The 23,603-nt window shown below is 52.2% G+C and overlaps 6 protein-coding genes across 7 annotated transcripts; 4 read left to right on the top strand and 2 right to left on the bottom strand.

Moving 5' to 3' along the window:
- The first annotated feature begins 15 nt into the window (after positions 1-15).
- On the top strand, positions 16-1,072 carry PV07_00314 (small nuclear ribonucleoprotein Sm D3). The gene is made up of 3 exons (XM_016386752.1): positions 16-224; positions 289-349; positions 445-1,072. The coding sequence occupies exons 1-3, from the start codon at positions 168-170 to the stop codon at positions 675-677; spliced, it is 351 nt and encodes a 116-aa protein (XP_016253680.1). The 5' UTR covers positions 16-167; the 3' UTR covers positions 678-1,072.
- PV07_00313 (uncharacterized protein) lies at positions 1,061-2,507 on the top strand. The gene has a single exon (XM_016386751.1). It carries the CDS (start codon positions 1,204-1,206, stop codon positions 2,407-2,409), a length of 1,206 nt encoding a protein of 401 aa, XP_016253679.1. The 5' UTR covers positions 1,061-1,203; the 3' UTR covers positions 2,410-2,507.
- PV07_00312 (uncharacterized protein) lies at positions 2,145-3,458 on the bottom strand. Its single transcript, XM_016386750.1, has one exon. The coding sequence runs from the start codon at positions 3,405-3,407 to the stop codon at positions 2,862-2,864; it is 546 nt and encodes a 181-aa protein (XP_016253678.1). The 5' UTR covers positions 3,408-3,458; the 3' UTR covers positions 2,145-2,861.
- Positions 3,459-3,596: 138 nt separating this feature from the next.
- Positions 3,597-7,618, top strand: PV07_00311 (uncharacterized protein). Its single transcript, XM_016386749.1, has one exon. The coding sequence runs from the start codon at positions 3,683-3,685 to the stop codon at positions 7,205-7,207; it is 3,525 nt and encodes a 1,174-aa protein (XP_016253677.1). The 5' UTR covers positions 3,597-3,682; the 3' UTR covers positions 7,208-7,618.
- Positions 7,614-17,072, bottom strand: PV07_00310. 2 transcript variants are annotated; one of them, XM_016386747.1, is made up of 7 exons: positions 16,947-17,072; positions 16,823-16,870; positions 16,741-16,774; positions 15,353-16,690; positions 14,964-15,304; positions 10,479-14,910; positions 7,614-10,433 (listed from the first exon to the last, which is right to left on the bottom strand). In XM_016386747.1, the coding sequence occupies exons 1-7, from the start codon at positions 16,975-16,977 to the stop codon at positions 7,910-7,912; spliced, it is 8,748 nt and encodes a 2,915-aa protein (XP_016253675.1). In that variant the 5' UTR covers positions 16,978-17,072; the 3' UTR covers positions 7,614-7,909. The 2 variants fall into 2 exon arrangements, with proteins under 2 accessions (XP_016253675.1, XP_016253676.1); XM_016386748.1 differs by having other exon boundaries at positions 16,741-16,870.
- A 144-nt stretch (positions 17,073-17,216) lies between these two features.
- Positions 17,217-22,547, top strand: PV07_00309 (uncharacterized protein). Its single transcript, XM_016386746.1, has 3 exons — positions 17,217-17,462; positions 17,514-21,854; positions 21,921-22,547. The coding sequence occupies exons 1-3, from the start codon at positions 17,288-17,290 to the stop codon at positions 22,445-22,447; spliced, it is 5,043 nt and encodes a 1,680-aa protein (XP_016253674.1). The 5' UTR covers positions 17,217-17,287; the 3' UTR covers positions 22,448-22,547.
- Positions 22,548-23,603: the final 1,056 nt, after the last annotated feature.

Genomic DNA, 23,603 nt, shown 5'->3' with positions numbered 1-23,603 from the left:
GTGTGGCTGCGGTGCGCCGTCAAAACGAAACCAGCCTCAACTTCAACACCCGCAACCACTTGCGACTGCCTCAGCTGTGTTGGTGCTGTTGTCGCCTGTGTCTGGCCGTCGATCCTTCACCGTATCATCCCTCTGCGCCGAACCACTGTGACCCGCGGGCGCCCAACATGGGCAAACTCACATCCACCATCGGCATTCCGATCAAGCTGCTCAACGAGGCTCAGGTGAGCATTGCACACAGATTGTCCTGTACCTCTGGACTATGCTGATGGTAAATGTGCTATATAGGGCCATGTAGTAACGTTGGAGCTCACATCCGGTCAAGTGTACCGAGGAAAACTGCTTGAAGGTGCGCATTCCTCCATTTTCCTTAGGATTGCCTATTTCAAGCCACGACTCCATTTGCACTTGATCACTGAGGCTAACTTTTGCCAAATGGAACAGCCGAAGACAACATGAATGTCCAACTAAAGGACATCACCGCCACAGCGCGCGACGGCCGAGTGTCACATCTTGATCAAGTCTACATTCGAGGCAGCCACGTACGCTTCTTCATCGTCCCAGACATGCTTAGAAATGCGCCTATGTTCAGATCGAGGGGTACTAGAGGCCGTGGTGTTGGTCTGGCAAGAGGAAGAGCTACAGTTAACCGGGCACGGGCTGGAAGGAGGAATTAAGCTGGTACAGGCGCAAGTCGGATGACATGGAAACAGAAATCGGGCAAGGGTTTGTTTTACGACGTTCGAAATCTTTTCACCGAAACGTGCAAAAGAATCGCTGCGCCACAGGAGGTACAGATCGAGAGCGGCTGGAGGGAAGCGAAGAGAGGAAGTTCGTGTGAGAACTGAGCTTTAGAAGATACCGCCGCTCTCCAGGAAGCCTGTGGATGTCTATCCAATTCGGTCCAACTCGAAAACACGCTCCGACCAGCTGGCAGACTCCTGATGCCGATATGGCACATGATTGAATGAGTGCAGGGCAGGCGTTGCAGCCTCGCTTACGAACACATTTGAAAACCTCGCCCTGCCAAGGCTGAATATAAACATGAATGAAACACCATTCGAACTTTGAATCATTCGTAGTAGTTCATCCACTTAACCAACATCGTCTCTGACGCTTGGGATTCTCTCTTGGGAAACCTGTGAGGTCGACCGAGTAAAGCTTCATTACTAGGAACGCTCCTTGTCGCGGGGAAAAGTGCCGATGGCATCCAACCCGCCACCTATAAAGCCATCCTCCTTCCGCCTCCTGATCCTGTCCCCATCGCCGCCGGACGTGACGTCGACTCCTCCATTCCGCCCGTTTCTGGAAGCAGTCACCGGCTCCAAGCCGTCGGACGAAGTGACCTCGTTTGCGGGGTATACCTCGCACCCGCCGCTGAGCTTGAGGACGAAATACTACAGCGCCGACGTGAGCATCTGGTGCGACGAACTGCCCTCGCCCACGGCCGCAGGGGCGACAAAGAGCACCGGCAAGGGTTCGGACCATGCCGATTCAGAAGAGGGCCAGCAGCAGCAGCAGGTGGCGGAGTCCGAGTCTGTAACCCTCTCGGAATGGAGGGAGCAAATGCTCTCCTTCGAGGCGGCAGAGGTGCGCGCCGTCATCGGTGGGGTCATTCTTATCCTCCCCGTCACCTCGCTACAATCGTCGAATGCGTCGCATGTCTCGCTCGTCGAGACTGTCCATGCACTTCGTGAAGCGATCGAGGACGAAAGCTACGGGCGAGATGTCGCTTCGCTCGTGGTACTACAGGCTACGACATCGACGGTAAGCAAAGCCAGGCTGAACGAGACGATGGAGCATTTGGAGGAGACTTGTTTATCCGAAAAGGGCATATTAGGGTGGGACTTCGTCGTGTGGGATGGTCAGCTCGAGGCACCAAGCGAGGGAAAAGATCACCAGACGGCCGAGGAGACGGGAGATATAAACAGGGATGAAGGGGATGAAAGAAACGAGTTCGGCGAAAAGACAGGGATCAAACGAGTCATCGAAGCGCTCGAGGGAGTCGACTGGTCTGCACCACCCCATTCGGACGGTGAGGATGAAGGGCACGGGGACTTTGACTTTGCAGATGTTAATGAAGACGACGAGGACGCTGGCGAGCTGTTTTCTTCTACGTCAAAGAACATACTCGGAAACAGCACGGGGCTGCTAGGGTTTGACTATGAACTCCAACGTGAGATGATGGAGTTAAAGATGTCGATGCTTGAAGACGCTGACGACAGTGATGACAATAACCAGGAAGGTCCCGAGAGGGAGCAAGAAGATGAAGACACGCAGGTCGAGCAGCTGCAGACGTTGATGGAGAGAGTCGTCGCAATCCGCGAGGCTGGGTCAGAGATGCCGAAGCCCGAGAGGGAGAAGTTCGCGCGGAGGGAGATTGGGAGGATCATGAGGGAGATGGGCTGAGGCGTCCCTGATGTGTTTTTTGTGTGCGATTTAACTGGGAATCCACGATTGTACGCTCTCAGTCTCATTTTTCGACCGTGAATGGTGACGTTTCCCACGCCTAGCCTGACGACTCCGTTGCATGTAGTCGTATCGAGCCTTGTGCTGGGGTCTCTTTCAATCTGCGGCACCTGGTTTCATTGCCCCAAGGACCGGCTTGGGTCGCTTGCTTCAGGATTTCATTTCCTAGTGGTGGGAGATTTCGATTCTCCTCAAGGAGGAGCTTGACCTTGAGTCCTCAATAAGGCTGGGTAACCCCTTCACATCAAAGCGAAGACGCGCTCCGATTTTGATGTCTTCTAACGTCACCTCTGCAATGCAGCCGTGCCTGAGGCCCGACTCTGATGGACCGACTCACGTGTAAGGACCGGTCAAGAGCGTTTTCAGATGGTGGGGGTTTGGTGTCGTTCTCTTCACCCATCTGGATCGTCAAAGGACAACTTGATCTTCTTTCCTTTCTTCTTTGGTGGAGCTGGTCTGGTCTTAGCCGTATGAGTCTCCTCATCTGTCTCCCTTGGGCCATCTTTCTGTTTGTGGGCTTTATCATTCACATCCCGGTCATCTTCGTCTTCGCCCCCGACCACTTTGACAGCCTTCCTCTTCTTTGCATTCGCTGCAAAGCCAATCTCTGTCACCCTCTGCCTCTCAAGTTGCTCGGAACCTTGGCTTGCTTCTGCTTGAGTCCCAGTAGCACCAGCGTCCTCCCCGTCCGCTGGGTTTTGAGTCTCGTCCTCCCCTTTCATCATCCGCTCGAATTCGGCCTTTTCAACTCGCTCACCCCGCTCGTCCAGGATTACTGGCTCGTCTTCATCATCGTCACCTGTCTTCAACCTATCCTTTTTTGGCCGAGGGATCTGTACGTTGTGTCGTCCATCGAGGCCTCCGACTTCCCCTTTCAACCTGCGAAGGAAGGTGGGTTCTTGCTTGTTATACTGTAGGTTTTTGGCATTGAATGCCATTGTTTGTTAGATCCTTCGTGTCATTCGCTCGAATGCGCGAACTAAGCGCAGTATAAACAAATCCTTGAAGGAGATAGAAGACGAGGCACTTGAGTCGGGAAGTGGAAAAGAGCACATCACGTGGCGATAAGAATTCTTATCTCTCCTCAATGCTGCCTCTGCACTACGCATCGCGTGTTCGCCTCCTGAGTTCACGACGTCAAGATTCTTGTGTTGGACTTCGGACTCAGCTCCCTCTCACGATGTTGAACAGTATCTCAATACCGGCCGCATAGATGCTGTGGCCTCCTACGCCGGCGCAATGCGCACGAGGCTATATCAGAACTTCGCAAAAGTTCAGGTTACGCCCACAATTTGCTTCGAGAGCGGCCGCCCTCCTACGACGACATTATGCCTCCGACGTTGACCGCTCCGTCAATACTTCTGCTGCCGATCGAAAGTCACTCGCGCGGGTCGCGAGTCCCAGATATAATGAGATCGGTATACAACAATTGAGCGACTCCCTTCATCCCCAAGTCTTCCCTTCTGGGGCCACGCGACCTCGCCCAGAGCTGGTGGAATTGTCCAAGGACCATCTCCGTCGGCATGATCTCTTGGGAAAAAATCAGGACAATACCCCCGCCATTGGCTTGGATGCGCCCCCGGTCATAGGGAGCAGTTTGGACGAGCACTTCACCAAACTGGGCCTCGACGCCGCCGAGCCGTACCTATCGTACGGCAAGGCATTTGTGCGAGCAAACACCCCCCAGAGGCCACGGAAATGGGTAATCAAAAGCGGCTGGACAAAATATAACGCGGACATGACGACAGAAGAGGTGGATGCGCCAGATGACACCATGCTATCTTTCGACGTTGAAACCATGTGGAGAGAATCACCCTTCGCTGTCATGGCCACTGCTGCCAGTCCTACAGCTTGGTATGCTTGGATATCACCCTGGCTTCTGGGGGAAACAGCGAATCCAAGGCAATTGATACCCTTGGGTGACCCAAGCAAACCCCGGATCGTCGTTGGACACAACATTGGGTACGACCGTGCGAGAGTTAAGGAAGAGTACGACTTGAAGCAGTCACGGAATTTCTTTATCGACACTATGTCGCTGCATGTCGCTGTCAACGGTATGTGTTCTAGGCAGCGGCCAACCTGGATGAAGCACAAGAAGAACAGGGATTTGCGGGATAAAATGTCAAGCGAACACAACTCCGTCGAGCTTCAGAGGATGCTTGAGAGTAAGATGTTGAGTGAGGAAGAGGAGGAACTTTGGGTTGGCAGAAGCTCCATCAATTCGTTGCGGGATGTGGCCAAGTTCCATACGGGTATTACAATTGACAAGAGTCAAAGGGACTATTTTGGCGAACTGGATCGAGAAGGCATCCTCCAGCGAATCGAAGAACTGCTCGACTACTGCGCCGCCGATGTGGCCATCACACACAAAGTCTTCCAGAAAGTCTTCCCCAATTTTCTCGAAACCTGTCCACACCCTGTCAGCTTTGCCGCACTACGCCATTTATCGACCGTCATCCTGCCTGTTGACAAGTCCTGGGATGAATACATCGATCGAGCCGAGAAGACATACCTCCAGAGACTCAAAGATGTCGAGCAGCGACTTTTACAGCTATCAGATGCCGCTTTGGAAAACAAGGATAAGCCGGAGGTCTATAATAACGATCCGTGGTTGAATCAGCTGGACTGGTCGGGTCAAGAGATCAAATACAAGAAAGCCAAGAAGAAAGGCGAGGAACCTGTCCCCGTCGCTCGGCAAAAGAAACCTGGCGCTCCTAACTGGTATCGAGATTTATTCGCCTCCAACACGTCCCCAATAAACTTGACAGTGCGAACAAGAATTGCCCCGCTGTTATTGAAGCTGTCTTGGGATGGCTACCCTTTGGTATGGTCTGACCAACATGGTTGGACTTTCCGTGTCCCGAACCAGGATGCCGGGAAATATGAGCACAGCAACGTTGTCAGCTGCGACATGTCAGAAGAGACGAATCTCAGGCTGAAGTCGGACTTCCAGCATACGTACTTCAAGCTTCCCCACAAGGACGGACCAGCAGCACGTTGTGCGTCACCACTGGCCAAGGGCTACTTGCAGTATTTTGAACAGGGCACCCTGTCCTCGAAATTCACCCTGGCGAAAGAAGCTCTGGAGATGAATGCCTCCTGCTCATACTGGATCTCGGCCCGGGATAGGATCACTTCTCAGTTGGTGGTCAGAGAAGCCGATCGAGATCCCAGTCTGGCCGGAAAGTCCGATCAGGGATTTATTCTTCCTCAGATTATCCCCATGGGTACCATAACCCGACGTGCTGTGGAGAATACGTGGCTCACAGCCTCAAATGCCAAAGCAAACCGAGTGGGATCGGAACTCAAGGCAATGGTCAAGGCACCGCCCGGATACTGCTTTGTCGGCGCCGACGTCGACAGCCAGGAACTTTGGATTGCCTCAGTTGTGGGTGATGCCCAGTTTCAGCTACATGGCGGAAATGCAATCGGCTTCATGACTCTGGAAGGTACCAAGGCCGCTGGAACGGATCTACATTCCAAGACCGCAAAGATTCTGGGCATCTCTCGAAACGATGCCAAAGTGTTCAACTATGGTCGTATCTACGGCGCCGGCGTCAAATTCGCAGCAACCCTCCTGCGGCAATTCAACCCTTCTCTGTCGGAACAGCAAACTAATGACATTGCGACGAAACTCTACAAAGAAACGAAAGGCACGCGTACAAGGCGCAAGATGTTCGGCAATGGCAGCTTCTGGCGAGGAGGCACCGAATCATTTGTCTTCAACAAACTCGAAGAATTCGCCGAGCAGGAGCGTCCGCGCACTCCAGTGCTGGGAGCGGGAATTACCGAGGCCCTCATGCGGAGATTCATCAATCAAGGCTCATTCATGACTTCTCGCATCAATTGGGCCATTCAATCCTCCGGCGTCGACTACCTCCATCTGCTAATAGTCAGCATGGACTACCTAATCCGGCGGTTCAACCTGGATGCTCGCCTCGCGATCACCGTACACGACGAAATCCGATACCTCGTCAAACATGAGGACCGATATAGAGCTGCGATGGCCTTGCAAATCAGTAATCTGTGGACACGGGCCATGTTCTCCCAACAAATCGGCATCGAAGACCTTCCGCAGTCTTGTGCATTCTTCTCAGCAGTGGACATCGACCACGTTCTCCGCAAGGAAGTCGATATGGACTGCGTAACACCCAGCCACCCAGAGAAGATCCCCCACGGGGAGAGTCTAGACATCAACCAGTTGCTTGACAAGGGGCAAGAGGCATATCTGAACCCAGCCATCGCGCCGAAAGATGGACCGATCGATCTGGACCGATATGCCTACACGCCAAGACAAAGTGTCATGTCGAGTCTGAACAGTTCGGGCGACACTGCTTACATCAAGGCGCAGATCACAAGCGACGAAAAAGAGTTGAAGGCCATTATCCGGGAAGCGGAGAACGAGGCGTCATCTCGATCGGCGTCAGAAGCTTCTCCAGCCGCCACGCCCAAGGGCTCGACCGGATCTCGATCTGCCTCTGGCTCTGGCTCAGGCACTCCGGGGCTGCCGCGGGGAAGACGCCCGAAACCAAAGGTCCCCATCCCTCCGCACGCGCAGCCGCAGCGCGCAATGCTGATGGAGGTCGAGGACCGGTGGGACATGGGATACAAAAAGGCATTTGGCCACGCCGGCCACGGTGGTAGCGCCGGCGGGGGCGTGCACAAGCCGTGGTTAACAGAGAAGAAGGCGCCGCCGGAGTGGTCGAGTCAGTGGGCAAGCGACGGATGGGAGGTGTGAGACGGTGAGATCATGAGATGTTCTTGTTCTTAAATGAGACGGAATCGTGTCTTTGTTTCCCGCCCATCGTACGAATGATTACACGTTTGATACACATGTAGGTACTACGGTCGAGATGCGCGGACGGCTCCCTGTCCTATGGATTCGGGGTTATATGGTATGTACCGAGTACCTGTACTTTATCTTGCATGCAAAGTTCGGGGGCGCCATGGAAAAGACCGTCGATCATGCGGCGGATGTATAAAAGAAAAGAGAGGAAAGGAGAGGAGAGGAGATAATATGGCCTGTAAAAATCCTTGAAAGAGGGCACTGTGTTGAGCTCTATACTCTGAATAGTGAATACCTGCTTGATCGTTTATTTATCTGTAGTATCTATACCTACCTCTTGTCAATTGTGACAGTCAACGGCGATCGATGCAAGATGAATGCATGTCAAGTCGAGTAAAAGTGAAGCCATCGTATCAAATTGTATCAATTCGTGCCTCTTTGAACACTGCTGTCTATGATCCGTCATGTTGTGTTCATCAACTCTAGCAAGAACTCTGCATACTCCTGGTGTCGACTGGTTCTATTCGACACATATCCTATCCCCCCTTCATTCCGTCTCTTGCGCTCCACTCCCTTATTCGCCTTCGCTGTGGTGGTCTGCATCTCTTCCATCAAACTGCCTCTCCCCATCCCATCATCACCATCGTGCAACAATCAAGCATAGGCAGCCCAGCCGCAGTACAACACAGCCAAGTTCCTCTCATCTGTGGCCTGTCTGATCAACTCGTTCACGGTGGCCTCTACGCTCAGGGCCTTGCCCAACTTCTTCGCCACCACGGTCAACGCGCGATCCGCTTCCGAGGGCTCGGTCTCTTCTCGGCGTGCCGCAATCACGCCGGCAGCATTGTCGGCCGCACCAGCAAAGGTGGAACCGACGCCGCTGGTCATCGACGAAGTGGACGGGCCACCAGCAATACTCGCGGCATCCGCAGCGGCTTGCTCATTGCTTTCCTGCATCTTCTGCAGGCGAAGAGGGGAGATGGACCACGAGTATAGGGGGTCGTAACGCAGGACGTCCAAGATAGTCATGATTGCTTCTTGATCATGGCGAAGGGCTTCAAGGGTGAAGTTGCAGCACCGCCGAAAGACACCCTCTACTCCGGTGAGACCCATCCCGTCTACCAGATCACGAGTGAGCCGGAAGGGTACAACTTCGGGCACAGGGAGGACGCGACCCGCTTCAAAGGCAACGCCCAAGTCAATGTGGACCACTTCGCCCGTCTTCTCATCAAGGAGGATGTTGTGGCCGTGTCGGTCTCCCAGTCCAAGGACATGGCCTAAGATGCTCACGGCAGCAGTGGATCGGCTGTAATTCAGACGCTTATAAAACCAGTCATCTGGGTCAAGAAACTTCTCCATGAAGAAAAATCGCATAACGGGGTGGAAGTTGGCGGTAACCGTCTGGTAGGTTCGCACGCGCTGCTCAAGGTTCTTGGCCTGTGCCTCGAAGATGTCTTTTCGGGCACGGCTGGCCTTATAGTCCTTGGGATAATAGCGCGCGTGAGCAGGAAGCAAGTATTCGTTAAGAGGGATAGTGTTCTGGACAAATTCAATAACGCCCGAGTTCTTTGTAAGTGGGATGACCTTGTAGGTCCGAATGCCAAGGTTGCGTCGCCGCGTGGCACGGTGGTCCTTCAAGAGGTTCGAGACTTGTTCAAAGACCTGCTCCATGATGGCGTCCTGCCGAAGGTCATCGTTGCCTCCCTTCAGCAGCAGTTTGTGTCGAGACCCATCCGAGGCGGTGATGGTTGCAATTTTGGGAGCCGATGCACCGCCGGCGACAGAGATCATCGGATCAACCATGGTCGAAGTGGGTACTCCTGAATAGTCTCGATCTGCTCGCAAGGCAATGTTCATGGTTGGTGGAGGGATCTTTGTTGTCGGTTTGGTCATCTGAGCTTCCAACGCTGGGCCGTATTTCAGTTTTCGTAGCGGGAGTTTCGAACCACTCTTGAGGTCTCGGTCAGAGAGCCCTTCAACAGCCACCCGATTCAGAGCAACGCAAGTATTGTGAACAGTCGTCCATATTGCCGAGGATGTGCTTTGTTGCTTGACGCGTTCGGTCAATATGTTGGCGGCGGCGAATCTGGAAGCAGCCACTTCATCCCCAGGGGGAGCCTTGGATTTGCTGGTGGCAAACACCTGGTACAAACTGTGATATGGATGATCAGAGCAGATGCGGAACATGAGATCCTTGAGCAGGGTCTGAAAATCATCCTGAATATCCAGCAGGCGAGAAGACAGCTGATTGACGAGCGGAGCGAACTTGAGAGTAGGGACCGAGTCGAGGTACTTGCGAACAGCAGCGTTCGCTGTTGGACTCTCGGCTTGATTGAGCCACAGCGCGATAAAACGGAGCGTGTCACTGGGATAGTCGTCGGACGCCCTCATCGATAACAGGTAGTTCTCCAGGCACCGAAGGATGAGGTTCTCTCGGTTCTGCGAGACCCTCCTCCATTCTTCTTCATCGAGTTTGAACCAGGTTTTGGCTCTTGCTAAGTGTGTTTTCAATTTGGCTCGCTGTTGGTCATTGCTCGCCTTTTTCACCATCCTGTCTAGCTCGCGGACTTCGTGCATCTTCCGATCTCTGATTTTGCTGATTCGCGTGAAGTCGTCCAGGTTGTCCGTGTCCTGCAGCTGCATGTCGCAGAACGCAGCAAAATTGTGAAACACTCGGCCAGCTGCGGAGCCGGTACGAGGTCCCTGCAGCTCTCGGATTGCTGGAGCTAGGTACCGTTCTATAATCTCATCCGGTTTTTCCAGACGAGCTTCGGCAATCTTGTGGCCCAGGTCTGTCAGAATGTCAGCTCGCGGCACCGCGATGGCCTGTGCGGCAGCATCTTCGCGGTCTCCCAGGCTTTGGAGGATGTCAATGGAGGCTGACACTTCTTCCTGTGCCCACAGCGTTTTGGCCAGGTCGTAGTTGATAGCGACGTCTACCTTCAGTCCTACACTTTCAGCCAACTGAGTGAGGTGCGAGAGGTACATTGCTCGATTAAGGCTGAACTGTGGCGCCTCATAACTGGATGCCATATCCAAAGACTGCCGAGTCACTTGAACTTCAAACAGCAGCGCCCTCGGCAGGTTCAGTGAGAACGCAGCCCGCAACTGGTTATTTCGACGGATAGCGGCGAAAGCTGCCTCCCTGCCAGCCAAGATCGGCGATAGTGCATTGAATCTGCTGCGGTCAGTCACCGTGGACGATGTGAGCGGCAGCACTTACTCCGCGAGTTTGATCCTTTGATCCCTAGCCACTATCGCCGCACAGGTCGAATCTAGGGACTCTGCCGTTGTTGCACCCAAAATCTGCTTCGCCTCTGCCAGGACTGCTAATTTCGGATAGAGGTCATCCAACTGACCTCGTCTAATAGCGTCCGCTCGGAAAGTGTCAACCTGTTGCAGCAACAACAGGTCCAGCTGTCGAGCTAGACTGCTCTTATTTGAGATGCTGTGCATGTTGCGAAATAGTGATGACAAGGCGGTCGACGGCGTAGAAGACTCACTGGTCCAGCAAAGATCCCAATGACCCATGGCCAAGCTACTGTCGGTAGTGTTCTTGTGAGGCCCTTCATAATGTTGCTTTACTGCTTCAGATATACCCTGCATATTTGCGGCGCTCAAGGTTAATGCTGTCGTGAAGGCAACATCACCCAGGCTGTTTTCTTGCTCCTCCAGTCTCAACCGAGAGTCAAGCATTGCGCTCTGAAAAGATAGAGATTTCTGGCTTGCCCCTTCATGGCTCATTTTGCTAATGATTGACTTCAGATCGTGACTCTGGTGCTTGCCATAGAAGAAATCAGGATCATCGACATTTTCGTAAATCTTGGAGAAAACTTCCGTTGAGATGTTGTTAGTCATTGCGAAAGACCGTCGAGAAGACCGGCCTGTCTGGAGTTGGGCTTGAGAATAGTGAAGTTCCAAGAAGAGCAGAGCTTCATGCCACATTTGACAATCGCTAGCAGCCAAGGCGGCGTTGCTGAGGTCCACTTCCAGCCAGGAGTTTCGTTGCGCCATGTTGGTCTCGTTCGGGAGGTGGCATTTTCGGAGATACAAGAGCGTCTTCAGCAGTAATTTCCTGGCCTCACTGAGTGCCTGATCCTTTGATGAAAGAACTGCGGAAGAGGTCTGAGATAATGTCTCGCGGAAAACTTGGCGCGAGTTGGCTTCGGCGAGTAAGATAAGATGGACGCTATACGGCAGCAAGACACCTGCTGCATTAGGGATCGTTTTGATTAGAGGCCGGAGGAAACCCAGGACAGGGTCGCCAGCAGCAGCTTCGGAGATCTGAGTAAGTAGTTCCTTAGCCCAGTTACGTGAATATTTCTGAGAGTCGTGAGTGGCTCCTTCTTGTTCGTCTATGAGACCGAATGTCGTGGACAGTGGCGCTGCAGGACATGGGAAATTCTTGAGTCTCAACTCATGGACTATCCTTTTGTCAAAATCTGCTGCCAAAAAGGCGCTTTCATCGGCTTCGTCCAAGTTGCTGGACACAAGCTGTAGAGTATTTTCGGCAAAAGTCAACGCAGGGTAATCGGACTTCCAGAGCAGATCGACGAGGTAGCGTACGATGTTTGTATAGGAAGAGGCCGCTTCGAGTCCGGCATCAGGCGACTGATTTTGTATAAGCCTCGTTTCAACATTGGTAGTCGAGGTTAACCCGCGCATGATATAACCTCGACCGATCCCTTGTGCGGCCCAGATGCGGAAAGATTCGTCTAAATCGAATCTTCTCAACAGGCTTTCGAGAGTAGGTAAGAACCGGGAAGCGTCGTCGTCATTGGAAAGTATGTCGTCTTGATAGTCTGACGCTGGGTAAAACTGTCTGCACAGAATCTTGATTGAGAGATCGAAATGAAAATCCGACAGAAGAGGATTGGTGCTGCTCTGGTCCGAGAGCAAGGCATAAAGCAACTGCCCTTCGCTTGTGCTTCGCAAGCTGCTCCCCGTCCGAGATATACCTTTCGCATGCCGAATGATGTTCTTGTACCTTCTTAGTGTTTCGCCATCCGTTTCTGCGAGCTCTAGGGATTCCAAGAACTGCCCCAGAAACGCGCGAAATTCTTGAGCCTTAGTCATAGTCGAGATAAAATGGTCCTCTTGTGTGGTACTATCCTGAGAGGACGCGATGAAGTCAGTAAGAGAAGCGAAGATTGAGACACAGAGGCCAGCGATAAACGAAGGGCGAGAGGCTAGAGATTGCGCTCCGTGACGAAGAAGGAAATGGTAGATGGCCATTGTCTCCTCAGCACACTCGAAAACAGTAAGATAAGGTCGCAGATCATGCAGCATCATCTCCAGTGGATAGCCTTCGTAAGCAATGGGACCTGCAAGGCTGATGACGATGCGAATTTTGCGGATGATACTGCAGGTGTGAAGAGGTCCTAAAGCCGGCCTTGCTCTGTCCACAAGTTGTCTGTATAGATGGACTAAGAAGCCTGGTGTCCACATATCGCTTTCTTTCAGATCGAGACGCCAGCATAGGTATTTGAACTCTTCAGTCAGGCAACGTGCTCGGAAGCATGGCTGCTGAGCAAGTGGTAATTGGACATTTTGACCCGAATCGTTGACTATCTCTTGCCAAATTGCGAGGCTAGAGCTCGGGAGAGCCTTTTCGATGCCTCGATCATCTTGAAGGGATAGTACAAGCAAGGCAATAATGTCTGGAAGGCAGTCGCGAAGTCGTAGGAGGTATAGCTCCGACCCTAGCTGTTTTCGCACTAATTTTTCCGAGCCATCATAAAGACGGTCGTGTTTTGGCACGCTAGTTTCTGAAGCAAGTGTGTATGCTTCGGCGTAGGCAAAATTTTCGCTGAGTAAAAGGTCCCATCCCTGGTCAACGAGCTGGGCCAGCTCCTCCGAATGTTGAAATCCTCGAAGAGCGATCTGTCCTGTAAGCTCTGCAACATTGTCCTCAGCCATCTCTTCCACGGACTCATACTGGAATAGTTGGAAGGGCATGTTGGCAAGGGTCTCCTGTGATAGCCATGTGTAGAAGATCTGCGGAGAAAACAACTTGAAAAGCTGCCTTGGGTGTCGGAGTTTGAGCACTTCACAGGTTCTGGCGATACAGCCACGTCCGAGTTTTGTCGTAGATGGTACATGTGCAACCGTGTCAAATAAGTGATACATAGCTTGCCGCAGTACGGTATGCCATCGGGCTCCAAGGTATGAAACAATATACAAGCGCACAGCGATGCCTTCTTTGTTGTCGGGATCCGTGGGCAATTTGGTGACAACATCATCGAATATTGCTTCGTGTTGAGTCAGGACGTATTTTTCAAAGATATGAGACAGTTTCTCTGCAAGTCGATACTGGTTTGCCGCGTCACTCACATCTAGGATGCTCAGCAGGCTTGTCCTGGGCGATGGAAGATCATCGCCGCCGTAAGAAGCATCCTTGCGCAGCAGGGCATCCAAAAGGTCCGCCAGTGTTGATAGCACCCTCGGGGATACAACGCCCCTGCGGGTCGTGGTTTTGAGGAACCAGAAATAAAGATCAAAAGCCGTGCCCTCCAATTCGTCTTCTTCGTCTGCAGCAGTCCAAAGATCCATAAAGCTTTCAAGAGTGTGGAGACAGAAACACAGTGCAGACTCGCATCTTTCAAAGGCTTCGTCCCGCAAATATGACTCGGCCAGTTTCTTGAGCAAGCGATGAGCGTCCTCACGAGTCGTTGCGGTTTTCAAGTTGAGAAATTCTTGCACCGCTCCTCGTGCAGCAATGAGCGAGAACGGATCAAGCGCTAAGACCTCATCGATGATCAGACCAGTTACAGAACTGTCAAGGACTCCTGCAGATTTGACGGTTTGAAGAGCTCTCGTCAGCTCCACCGAGTATCTCGCCAACCGAGCAGGCGAATCTTTGCATAGCGGAAGGTCAAGTCTGGACGTATCGATACCGGCGCCTGGCTGACTCCTTTGAATCGCCTGGGAATCCCATGCATCATCGTCCAGGAAATCCAAGTCTGCGGGATCGCTCCTAGTCGCTGAGGGCATGGCAAGGCGAGCAATATCCAACGCAAATTCGATGAAGGCTTGATATTCTTCGCCATAGCTGCGGTTGCCGTTGTGATACAATTGTTTGTGGGTAGTAACAACGCAGTCGCAGATACGATTGGCCATTTCCCGTGAGCGATCGATAGTTTGCTTGACGATAAAGTCCCTGAGGACGCGGCGGCTCTCTTCCAAGATCGAAGGCTGCCTGTGTCCAGGAGCTTGACCACTGCAACGAACCCATAACGCTGAGGAGACGACTGAGGCGACACCTAGAATTTCCACGATGTCATTTCCAATATTTGAAGTTCGCTCTTCGCGGATCACCGTCCATGAGTGGACAAAATCTCTCGTCTTTTTTGCTAGAAAGTCGATCACAGTTCGGAAAAGACGAGCCAGGGTGGCCGTTTCTAATTGGCGACGAAAGATCTTTGGATCCTCGTCTACCTCGAGTGATGGAGCAGGAATGGAGAGAAGATACCGCAAGAAGTCGAGATTGACTGACGCTATCATCGCCGAGTCGAACAACGGATGCGCTGGTGTCCAAGTTTCACAAAAGGCTATCGAATCTGTGAGGCCGCACGTAGTACTCAATAAAGAATATAAAAGTTCCGGTCTGGCGTGACAGACGGTGTGTGCATTGTGAAGGCGATCAAGGTTCGAAGCTGCAGGAGAAAGTCAGCAGTACAAATCAAAGCCCCGACAGGAACGAACGTACGGAGAGTCCAGCGAGCAGCGAGCCACGCAATGACCTTTAGACCGAAAGACTCAAAACGCCGCTCGTGGTCAAAGCATTTAGAGCGCAGAGCTTGTGTCATCAAGAGCAGAGATGTGTCTGTGAGACTGCTAGGGCCATTATTACCACCTCCGAATAAGGTACTCTCCAGCGAGTTTGCGCTCATTGACGAATCTAGAGCCCCTACCCGGAGGAGGACGTTGAGTGCATGGCATGCAGCCCTCGTTGTGGAGACAACTGTCATGGCTCTGGTCGCTGCGTCCCATACTTGCAACCAGAAATCTGAGGTTTCATAATCGCGACCAGCATTACCGATCGCTAGTCTAGATTGTGATCAGCCATTGAATCGAGACTCCAGGAAAACGACGTACCGTGAAAAGACCAGAAGAATCCATGTTTGAATGGTAGGATCCTCGTTGCCAAGGTCTGGCAATAGCCTGTAAAGGTCCTTTGTCCAGTCTTGCTCAATGCCTTCAGGTTGATCAAAGAGAAACAAGATAATTTGTAGAGCAACTAGTTTTTCTTGCCCTGTGCCCACCATTGCTAGCTCAAGGATTTCATCTAGCCGGCTCTGAACCTTTTGTCGCTTCCGCGGAATCTCCTCTGAATCGGCTGCATCAGTCTGGGTATGTCTTTTGAGACTCAATCCAATGATGAGACATGCGATGGTGGACAACATAAACCAGCTGGTTACTGCCCGCGGAGAATTGTGAACAGGTTTGAATTGCTTGAGCTGCAGAGGGGTATTTTCTGGTGCGAAAATTGGCTGCATGTCATCAAAGTGAAGGACGTCCCTTTCGTTCCTCGTGCGGTAGTCCGACAGAATGGTGATCAAAAGCGGTTCCAATAACGCTGAATCGATTGGAACCCAGGGTGCACTTGGAGCAAGGAATAGATATCGACATGAGAACAACGTGATTAGCATCTGTTGCTGGAGAAGGATAGACCTGGTTGGCCACAATCGTCTAATGGCGGGAATGAGGTTAGACAACAATCTCTGGGTGAAGGTAACATCTTCGGTGAGAGAAACAAAAAGGAGGTTGTTCACAGTCTCAAATGCCCCTTCTTGACCCCTCCTGTCGACCTGCACGAACTCTTCAACCTTCTCAGCAATAATTGCCGCTCGTGACATGACTGGTGCGTTGGTATAAGACGTCAAACACTTCAACGCATCCCAAATGTCTTCGAAATTTGATGCACTTCCCTTACCTGTGCTCCTGGAGCTTGTGTGGCTGAGTCGTACAGACAAGTGTTGAGTTGTCCTCGAAGTCATGCTGATGTCTCTACTGCTTGAGCTTCCCTCGTCAACCGAGCCATCGTCGAGGCCAGTCGTCAGACACTCGAGTGCGAAGTCGACATATGCCTGCCATTGTTTCCGGCGCATATGTTCTCCATGCGGAGCGTAGCCAAGGAGGATTCTGAAGCTCTTGAGGTAGTCATTCTGGAGGGGTTCGCACAGAGAACCATCCGGCGAGAGTAGGGTGTCGATTATATGGTCCAATACTGAAAGAGCGGTTTTGAAAGTGAGCCTTTGGGTGGCTACCTCGACCACTAGACGGAGGGCTGCCGACGCCGCCTGCAAACGAGCAGCAGCAGTGTTTCTTGTCGTTGGCTTAGTAGTGGCTCGAAGGAACACAGGCTTCTCCTTGGACACTAGCTTATAGAGAAGCTCCAGTATCCTGTGGAAGATGTCCTCTCCAATATCCTGCCTAGATCGCCCGGTCAGCCCGCGCAGCAATGGAAGAAACGGTACACATACGAGTTTCTCTCTTCTCCCAGGAGCCGTTTGAGCTCTGAAGCAACATCATTAGCTCCGAGCAGTCAGAGGGATTCAGCATTACCCTCGAGCCCCTCACTTCTCACTCTCTGACTGTCCGCTCCTAGCTTTGCTGCGGCACAAAAAACAACATTGTTAGTTCGCGAGGCTGAACGATAGGGGGAGATTGGGGAATCTCGAGTTCGTACAAACGGTAGTTGCAATGTTAGCCTCCGACATCTCTCCGGTCCGCAGAGTCGTATGACTGCGTCGCAGCAGCAGTCATGATCCGGCCAGGTAGACAGCATAGACCTCTAAATCAAGACACATTTCCGGTGTGTGCTGGCGGCTAACGAGGCGAAAGTCGACGATGGCGAGAGCAAGGCGACCCGTGAGCTTGGCAGCGCTAACCCTTTTTGGAAGTTGCGACAAGTGTAACTGCGATCGCGTTTCGACTTTTTTTTGGAGACGCGCAGGAAGCCTGCCACCGGTCAACAAGTTCCTGGCGCGTTTCTCCCTCCCAGATGACCTCTGTTCCGATACACTCACTATGGACAGTCTCTCGCGTCTACAGGGTCTCCATGCAGACCTTGTCGCCTTTACCGAAACAAGACTGGCCAACATCGACCGCCTATGGCAGGAACTAGAGGACAGCCTTCAGGACTTCAGGAAGCTGCTGGACAAGACAACACCCACGAGTGCTGATCGAGACGCTTACAACAATGGTATGATACTATCCTGTCCCTCCTAGCGATTCAACACTGATCCATGTGTAGGGAAACTCAGCGTTGACGACCAGGAATATGCCATCAATGATGAATTCAAGCATATCAGCCGGGCTGTTGCAACCACCCTTGACCTAGACGAAATCGAGGCCGGACGGCTGCTGATCCAGAGCCAGACCGATGTCCATACCACAGAGGACTCTTTTGTGATGGACGCAGTGAGCAAGTTTCACAATCGCAGAGACCTTCTACTCCAATCCCTCCGAATTACTCTCCAACAGTCGCTCAATTTAGAACCCGGTGATGCAGTCAAACGAGTCTTTGAGACCACCGTTGCCCGGGTTTTGGAGATTGATGGTGGTGTTCCCAGCAACGGGTCAATCTTCGCCAGAAAATGCTTGAGTACATTGGAGGATGTTGAAAAGTTACAAGCCAAGGTTGCGGACGCGCTTCAGAGCAAAGCGGTTCTAGGCGGGCCTCGGGGTCCCGAGTTTTATGCCACCCTTGAATTCCAGCGAGACAGTCTATTCAAACAACATGAAGCCCTGGCTTGTATTCTCGCGTATTTATTTCAAGGAGACTACACCAACCAGGAAGATCTACGAAAGCTTCACGGTGTACTGCCGCGCTGGAATCGCCTCGATTTTAATCTCATCCATTATCTGCCCGCATTTTCAGCAGCATTTCGGCAATACGGTTCTCCCGAGAGCCACCTTTCCCAAGAGAGCACTGCCTCTCTCGACTCTGTGTTCGGGTCATTGCCACAAGATGCTCCTTCCACCCCCATCAGGCCTTTTCAGGCGGTTTTGAACCTCTGGTGGACCGTTGAATACAGTGGGAAATTCCGCGACCTGTCCGATCAGGACCCTGGAATGGAGAAGCGGGCAAATGCAGTCAAGGCGGCATTGAAGGAAGATGCCTTGGAATTCATGCTTGCAATATGTACAAGCACCAATTCAGATGTCTGGCGGCATCCTGCCCGGCAGGAGCTAGTGACTCTGCTTCTCAGTGACACTGCGGGTTTTGCCCTCGAAGGCGAGCAGACGTCATCCTACTTTCGCTTGCAGTTCATGCAATCTCTGGAGAACTTCACCGAGGCATTTATTTCGAACATGCCGGACTCAATACGAAAGCTCAGGACCGAAGAAGATGACCAGAGGTTGAATCAATTGACAGCACTGCAAGAAGGCTTACCACCTGCCAATCAAGGCACGAGCGTCAGCAAACTCCATCTGGAATGCTTTCTCATCCTCATCTCGTTCGCTTTTGAAGGCAGGCCTGAGGCTGCGGAGCAGTGGTGGGAAGACCCTGACAGCAACTTGTATGGCTTCTTGCAGTGGGCATCTCGAAGACAAACAGTGCCAAGGGTGAGCGCTTTCTGCGAGCTCTTATGCTCGATCTCCGAGGAGCAAGAGTGCGCAGAAGCAGCGCACAAATTCTTGCTGGACGACTCACAGCCTGCTCAAATACGAGGTCGACGCAATCCTTCCATGAATTATCAACAAATATTTGCCGAGTTGGAACTTTACGCGCAGAAAGTCCATGAACATCCTGTTACATCTCAACTACCCAATGTACGGAAGATCCAGCCCACTGACATGAACGAGCTGGAGAGCCCTGTCATGCTCTCCTGCTATCTCCGCTTACTTGCGCATCTCAGCCGACAACCCAGTGGTACTCGCCAGTACATCCTACAAACCGTGACTCCAGCCTTCCCGCAGGCTCTCCTGCTTCTCAGTTCCGGTCCTGTCCCGAGTTATTTGAGAGCAAGTGTTTTTGCGGCACTGGACGCGCTGTTGACCGACAAGACTGCACAAACTGCTACCACGCTGTGGCAGATCGTCGACGAGTGGGCGGCAAATAGCCATGACAGGGCCCGACCCGCTGCTAGCAAAACGATAGCACCTCCCAAACCAACGCTGTTCAATCTACAGAGCACTCTCAATTCAATAGCAATGTCATTTGATCAGTATGACGCCTTTGTCGTGTTCCTGCGCGATCTGGTTGTCTCTCTGCCTTCCACTGGGCTCGGGACTGATTTGCTTCCATTTCCCAAGGATCTCGGGGCGTCATATAGGGCCCCCGGGATAGCACCCTATATCGACTTCGTATGCGGTCAGGTCTTTGGCAAAGCGATCCTAGAAGTTACTGACGAGCTTCAACGGTCAATTGGTTCATTTCATTGTCTCGAATTCGTGGCTGTCGGCCTCGAGGGATTCAATGAAGACTATGTGGCGATGCTTGATCGCACGACATCGGCACATGATGCTCTTCAAGACATGCCGGAGGCAGCTTCATATGCTCAGCGCAGTCCATTTGCGAGACTTATGCAGTGGATCCTGAGCAGTGATGTGAACAGGCCGTTAATGGAAACCCTCCGCGTATCTGGAGAAGCTGCGGAAGCAGCTCTTCCGGATTCGCCCTTGCTCCTCAGTCTACAACGTTCAATTGATATCATCAATCGAGTGCTTGACCTGCAGCCAACTTATTTCGACATAGTGAGACCGCTGGTGCAGTCCCAGCTAGCACAAGACGGACCTCTTGCTCGGCCAAATCTAAACAGCTTAGAAGACAGCTTGGCTGCAAATCCGAAGACCGTGCTCAATCTTTGTCAGTTTTCTGCTACCGGACATTCTGAGCTCGCACTTCGTGCTCTAGCTTTGCTGCAGAAGCTCTCGAGCTCCCCCAAGCTCAACAACCATTTCCTGGCCAGCGATCCTACCCTAGGTCGAACGCGGAGAATTGTGGATATGTTGGGTCCAGATCCGGCCTTTGAGCTGGAGCCGATCGCGAGAAATCTGTCTGCCAGGCTGCAGTTCGACGTGCGAGAGCTTGAGGAAGGATTTGGGGCTGTCAGCTACCTCCTCAAAGATGGGATTTTAGCCTTTTTCAATGCATGCCTCGAAACGCAGCCTGACCTTCCGAACGTCGCGCACCTCCTGTTAGGTTTCGCTAGATTGGGCGAACGTCTGACCATTTCCGACTCCATCGATGCAGCAACTGCTGTTTTCAACTCCGTCGTTGATCTGGCCCGGAATTATCCCGACGACGAGGATGGGATTATGTCGTCCTGGTTGATACACATGAAAGCAGCCGCCCTACGTGTGCTGAGACATCTATGGTCGTCCCCGATATCCACCGCCATTGTTGTTGGGCAACTCCGCCGATTTCAATTCTTACAGTCTTTGTATATCAGCCTTCCCGTTGTCCATCAGCAAACTCTGTGGGACGGCAATAGCGTGCTTCACCCGGCTTTCTGGTACACCACATCGGCAGAAGCCCTTGCCGAGTTTCTCACGTTTCGGGCGTCTTTGTACAACTACACCGTCACTGAAATACGGTCAGCGGCGAGTGAAGGATTGTCGACAACACTGCGGCAGACCTTGTCAACTCTACAGGGCAAGACTACAAACGTAGACGGCAGTATCATCACCAACCCTGACGTTTTTGCTCTTTTTGACTTCCTCGAACTCGATCTTTCCGCCAACCTAGAAGTTGACCCTCAATTATACCCAGGAGTTGACTTTGAGATCTATTTGACAGAGGCCACTGAGAGGCAGCCTAGTGTTTACGATGTCAAGATGATCCGCGAGTATCTCAATGCTTATCGAGCCGACATCATACGAAATCAGGCTACAGCACAAAGCAGCAGCAAAGTCGATGAACAGATTCTGATTGACGAAGCCGACACAATATTGGCCATAATCGAAGCTCGAAACCGATCTATCCTTGCCCACAAAGCCAGAAGCGATGCGTTGCATGAGTATGTGGAAATGCTCATCGCTATCATTGAATGTTGTCCCATGGAGGCCACACCCAAGGCACAATTTATCTTGCACATGCTACAGGTCATGCTTCCCAAGCTCGATGTCTTCATCGTTGATGGAAGAGCGGACGTGACGGAGCTAGCCCGAGCTGCTGATGCCTTGTTCTTCTCCCTTGCTCAAACTGACCTCAAAAACACCCAGATGAACAATATCATCACTGAGAAATTGTTCCAGCTCTTTCGTGCCTCTGTTGAAGGAGTTGCGGCGTCCAACTCAAACACAAATCTTAGGACGATATTCTACAGCATTTGCTCGCAGTACCTAGGCCGCATTACATCCTCGGCTGGTGGCGTCTCGGATGTAGACGTCAAAGCAAGGCGTAACAGTATGGACTGTGTCCGGTCCATGAGCCAGCGCGTCGTGCAAATTTTGTGCGATGATGCGGATGACGGAGTGGACGCTTGCAGGCTGAACGCCCTCAGTCTTCTGTCACTTCTGACATCCCTGGCCCGCACAGAGAAATCTAACTTGGTTCTCGATTCGTTCGTCAAAGTCAATGTGTTGGAGATCCTAGTCGACCCCCTTAAGAACGTTGCGGAAGAGTTTCAGAGCTCGGAACCACTTTGTACGTCTCCCCAAGCCAGTCCAGGTAAGATCCCATGAACTCGTCGCTAACGTGTAGACTCAACAGATCGCCGCTCCCTTCTCTCCGTCTTCGAAGCACGTATGTTTCTCCTTCTGCAGATCTCACGCACCCGGGACGGCGCAGGAGCTCTCCTCGACGCAGGTCTCATGTCTGCTATCCGCGACTCAGTCCTCTTCCAAGCAGATCCCGATCTCGGCATCTCGATGGCTCCCACCTCTGGTGACACGGCCGAATCCAATACCTATGCTGCCGACTCCGTCATATCGGCCCTCCACACATATTACGTCCTTTTGTCATCAACCCTCCGCGTTCTTCTTTCCACATTCCTCTCCAGAGGAGCTCAGAACGAGCAGATTCAATATCTCGCCCGCTCCTTTTTGACCGAATATCGGCCGAATATGGTGGGTGTGTTCAAAAAGCATGCAGGTGTAAGTGGCAAAGTGGACCAAGTGTTGAAACCATTAGTGGAGGAATGTGTGCGGTGTTATACAGGCCTGGCTGCATTATCTGGCTTCGTGGACTTTGAGGATCAAGCAGGATTGGATCCGGGACGAGATGCCAGGTTCTCGTAAGTGTATGAACATGTGAAGAGTAGCTTAGGACATAGTGTCAAGGTTCATGAAGACATGAGCATTAGGAAAATGAGCCGGAAGGAATGGTTTTCTGATCGCCTATCCGCCCTTATTCCATCTGTCCCGTTTCTGCATTCTGCTTGCCATGTCTCGCCTATATATAACCTTACTATTTTACCCAGGCTGATGACACCACGGCTGTACTTACGCGCACCCAGAACCTCAGGGGAGACGGGGCCCTTGAGGGACATCCTCGTAAGTCCGTGCCGGGACAATTCAACATGGCATCAGAACTGTACAAGACTTTTCGAGGGGGGTGTTGCGGTCTCGTCCGACATGCGCATGTCCTCCCACCGACGTCACCATGTTTGATATCTCGGGTATGGAGGAGCAGGAGTAGTAGTGTACACCACGTGCTCTCGTCGAACGCTATTCCCTATGTTCTCGATGGAGATGAGATGAAGCGCCCTGGGCCCTGGGCCCTCTCTTTAAAGGTTGAATGCGGTGGATCACAGGGGCAAGTAGCACAGGTTGGCAAGGGTGTCCCGAAAGGCGATGGCGTCTTCGGTGATGCCACGAACCCAGCCCAGCGTAAGAAGGGGAACTCGTCGTGATCACCGGGGTGGCGATAGAGATGAAATCAGCGCACGACAGCACACCGTCGTAGCATCACAAGGAGTCAAAGGATGTGCTCACGGGTCGTCTCAAATACATGGCAGATATAATGGCAGAAGAGGATCCAGACTTGTCACAGGTCACAACACGAGACGAACAAACAAGTCAAGTGCGAATTAGAAAGCAGTGAGACCTCCCTGTCGAAAGTCAATGAGCTTCTCGCAGCAATGGATACACCACGGTGTTCGCTTGGACCTGTCCGATCGTTTTCCGGCTTCCGAAAGGACGAGAAAACTGGAATGATCCCTACACCGACAGACACACCGACCGTCATGCCCAGACGGAAAAGGTCGCGATAGAAAGGGGAGACGACAGCGACAGCGAGCTGAGTCCACGCACAAAACAATGGAACAACAAGAAACCGCCTGGCTTTTTTTGAGACTCAGACATTGTTTTTGGCGGGGTCCTGCCGCAGCGGCAGGACCCCTTTTTCAAGATGAAAGCAAGGAAAAAAAGAACATGAATACTCCAACAAGATATC

The sequence above is a fragment of the Cladophialophora immunda genome (assembly GCF_000835495.1).
Source record: "Cladophialophora immunda strain CBS 83496 unplaced genomic scaffold supercont1.1, whole genome shotgun sequence".
Lineage (NCBI taxonomy): Eukaryota > Fungi > Ascomycota > Eurotiomycetes > Chaetothyriales > Herpotrichiellaceae > Cladophialophora > Cladophialophora immunda.
The sequence above is the reverse complement of the archived record's forward strand: the minus strand, read 5'-3'. Positions and strand labels throughout refer to the sequence as shown.

Coding starts and splice junctions, on each gene's coding strand:
- PV07_00314 (XM_016386752.1), top strand. CDS start 168: ATGGGCAAACTCACATCCACCATCGGCATTCCGATCAAGCTGCTCAAC. Junction 225..288: donor AGCTGCTCAACGAGGCTCAG/GTGAGCATTGCA, acceptor TGTGCTATATAG/GGCCATGTAGTAACGTTGGA. Junction 350..444: donor CCGAGGAAAACTGCTTGAAG/GTGCGCATTCCT, acceptor CAAATGGAACAG/CCGAAGACAACATGAATGTC.
- PV07_00313 (XM_016386751.1), top strand. CDS start 1,204: ATGGCATCCAACCCGCCACCTATAAAGCCATCCTCCTTCCGCCTCCTG.
- PV07_00312 (XM_016386750.1), bottom strand. CDS start 3,407: ATGGCATTCAATGCCAAAAACCTACAGTATAACAAGCAAGAACCCACC.
- PV07_00311 (XM_016386749.1), top strand. CDS start 3,683: ATGCTGTGGCCTCCTACGCCGGCGCAATGCGCACGAGGCTATATCAGA.
- PV07_00310 (XM_016386747.1), bottom strand. CDS start 16,977: ATGTCGGAGGCTAACATTGCAACTACCGTTT. Junction 16,871..16,946: donor TAACATTGCAACTACCGTTT/GTACGAACTCGA, acceptor TTTGTGCCGCAG/CAAAGCTAGGAGCGGACAGT. Junction 15,305..15,352: donor ATTCTTCTGGTCTTTTCACG/GTACGTCGTTTT, acceptor ATCACAATCTAG/ACTAGCGATCGGTAATGCTG.
- PV07_00309 (XM_016386746.1), top strand. CDS start 17,288: ATGGACAGTCTCTCGCGTCTACAGGGTCTCCATGCAGACCTTGTCGCC. Junction 17,463..17,513: donor TCGAGACGCTTACAACAATG/GTATGATACTAT, acceptor ATCCATGTGTAG/GGAAACTCAGCGTTGACGAC. Junction 21,855..21,920: donor TCAGAGCTCGGAACCACTTT/GTACGTCTCCCC, acceptor TAGACTCAACAG/ATCGCCGCTCCCTTCTCTCC.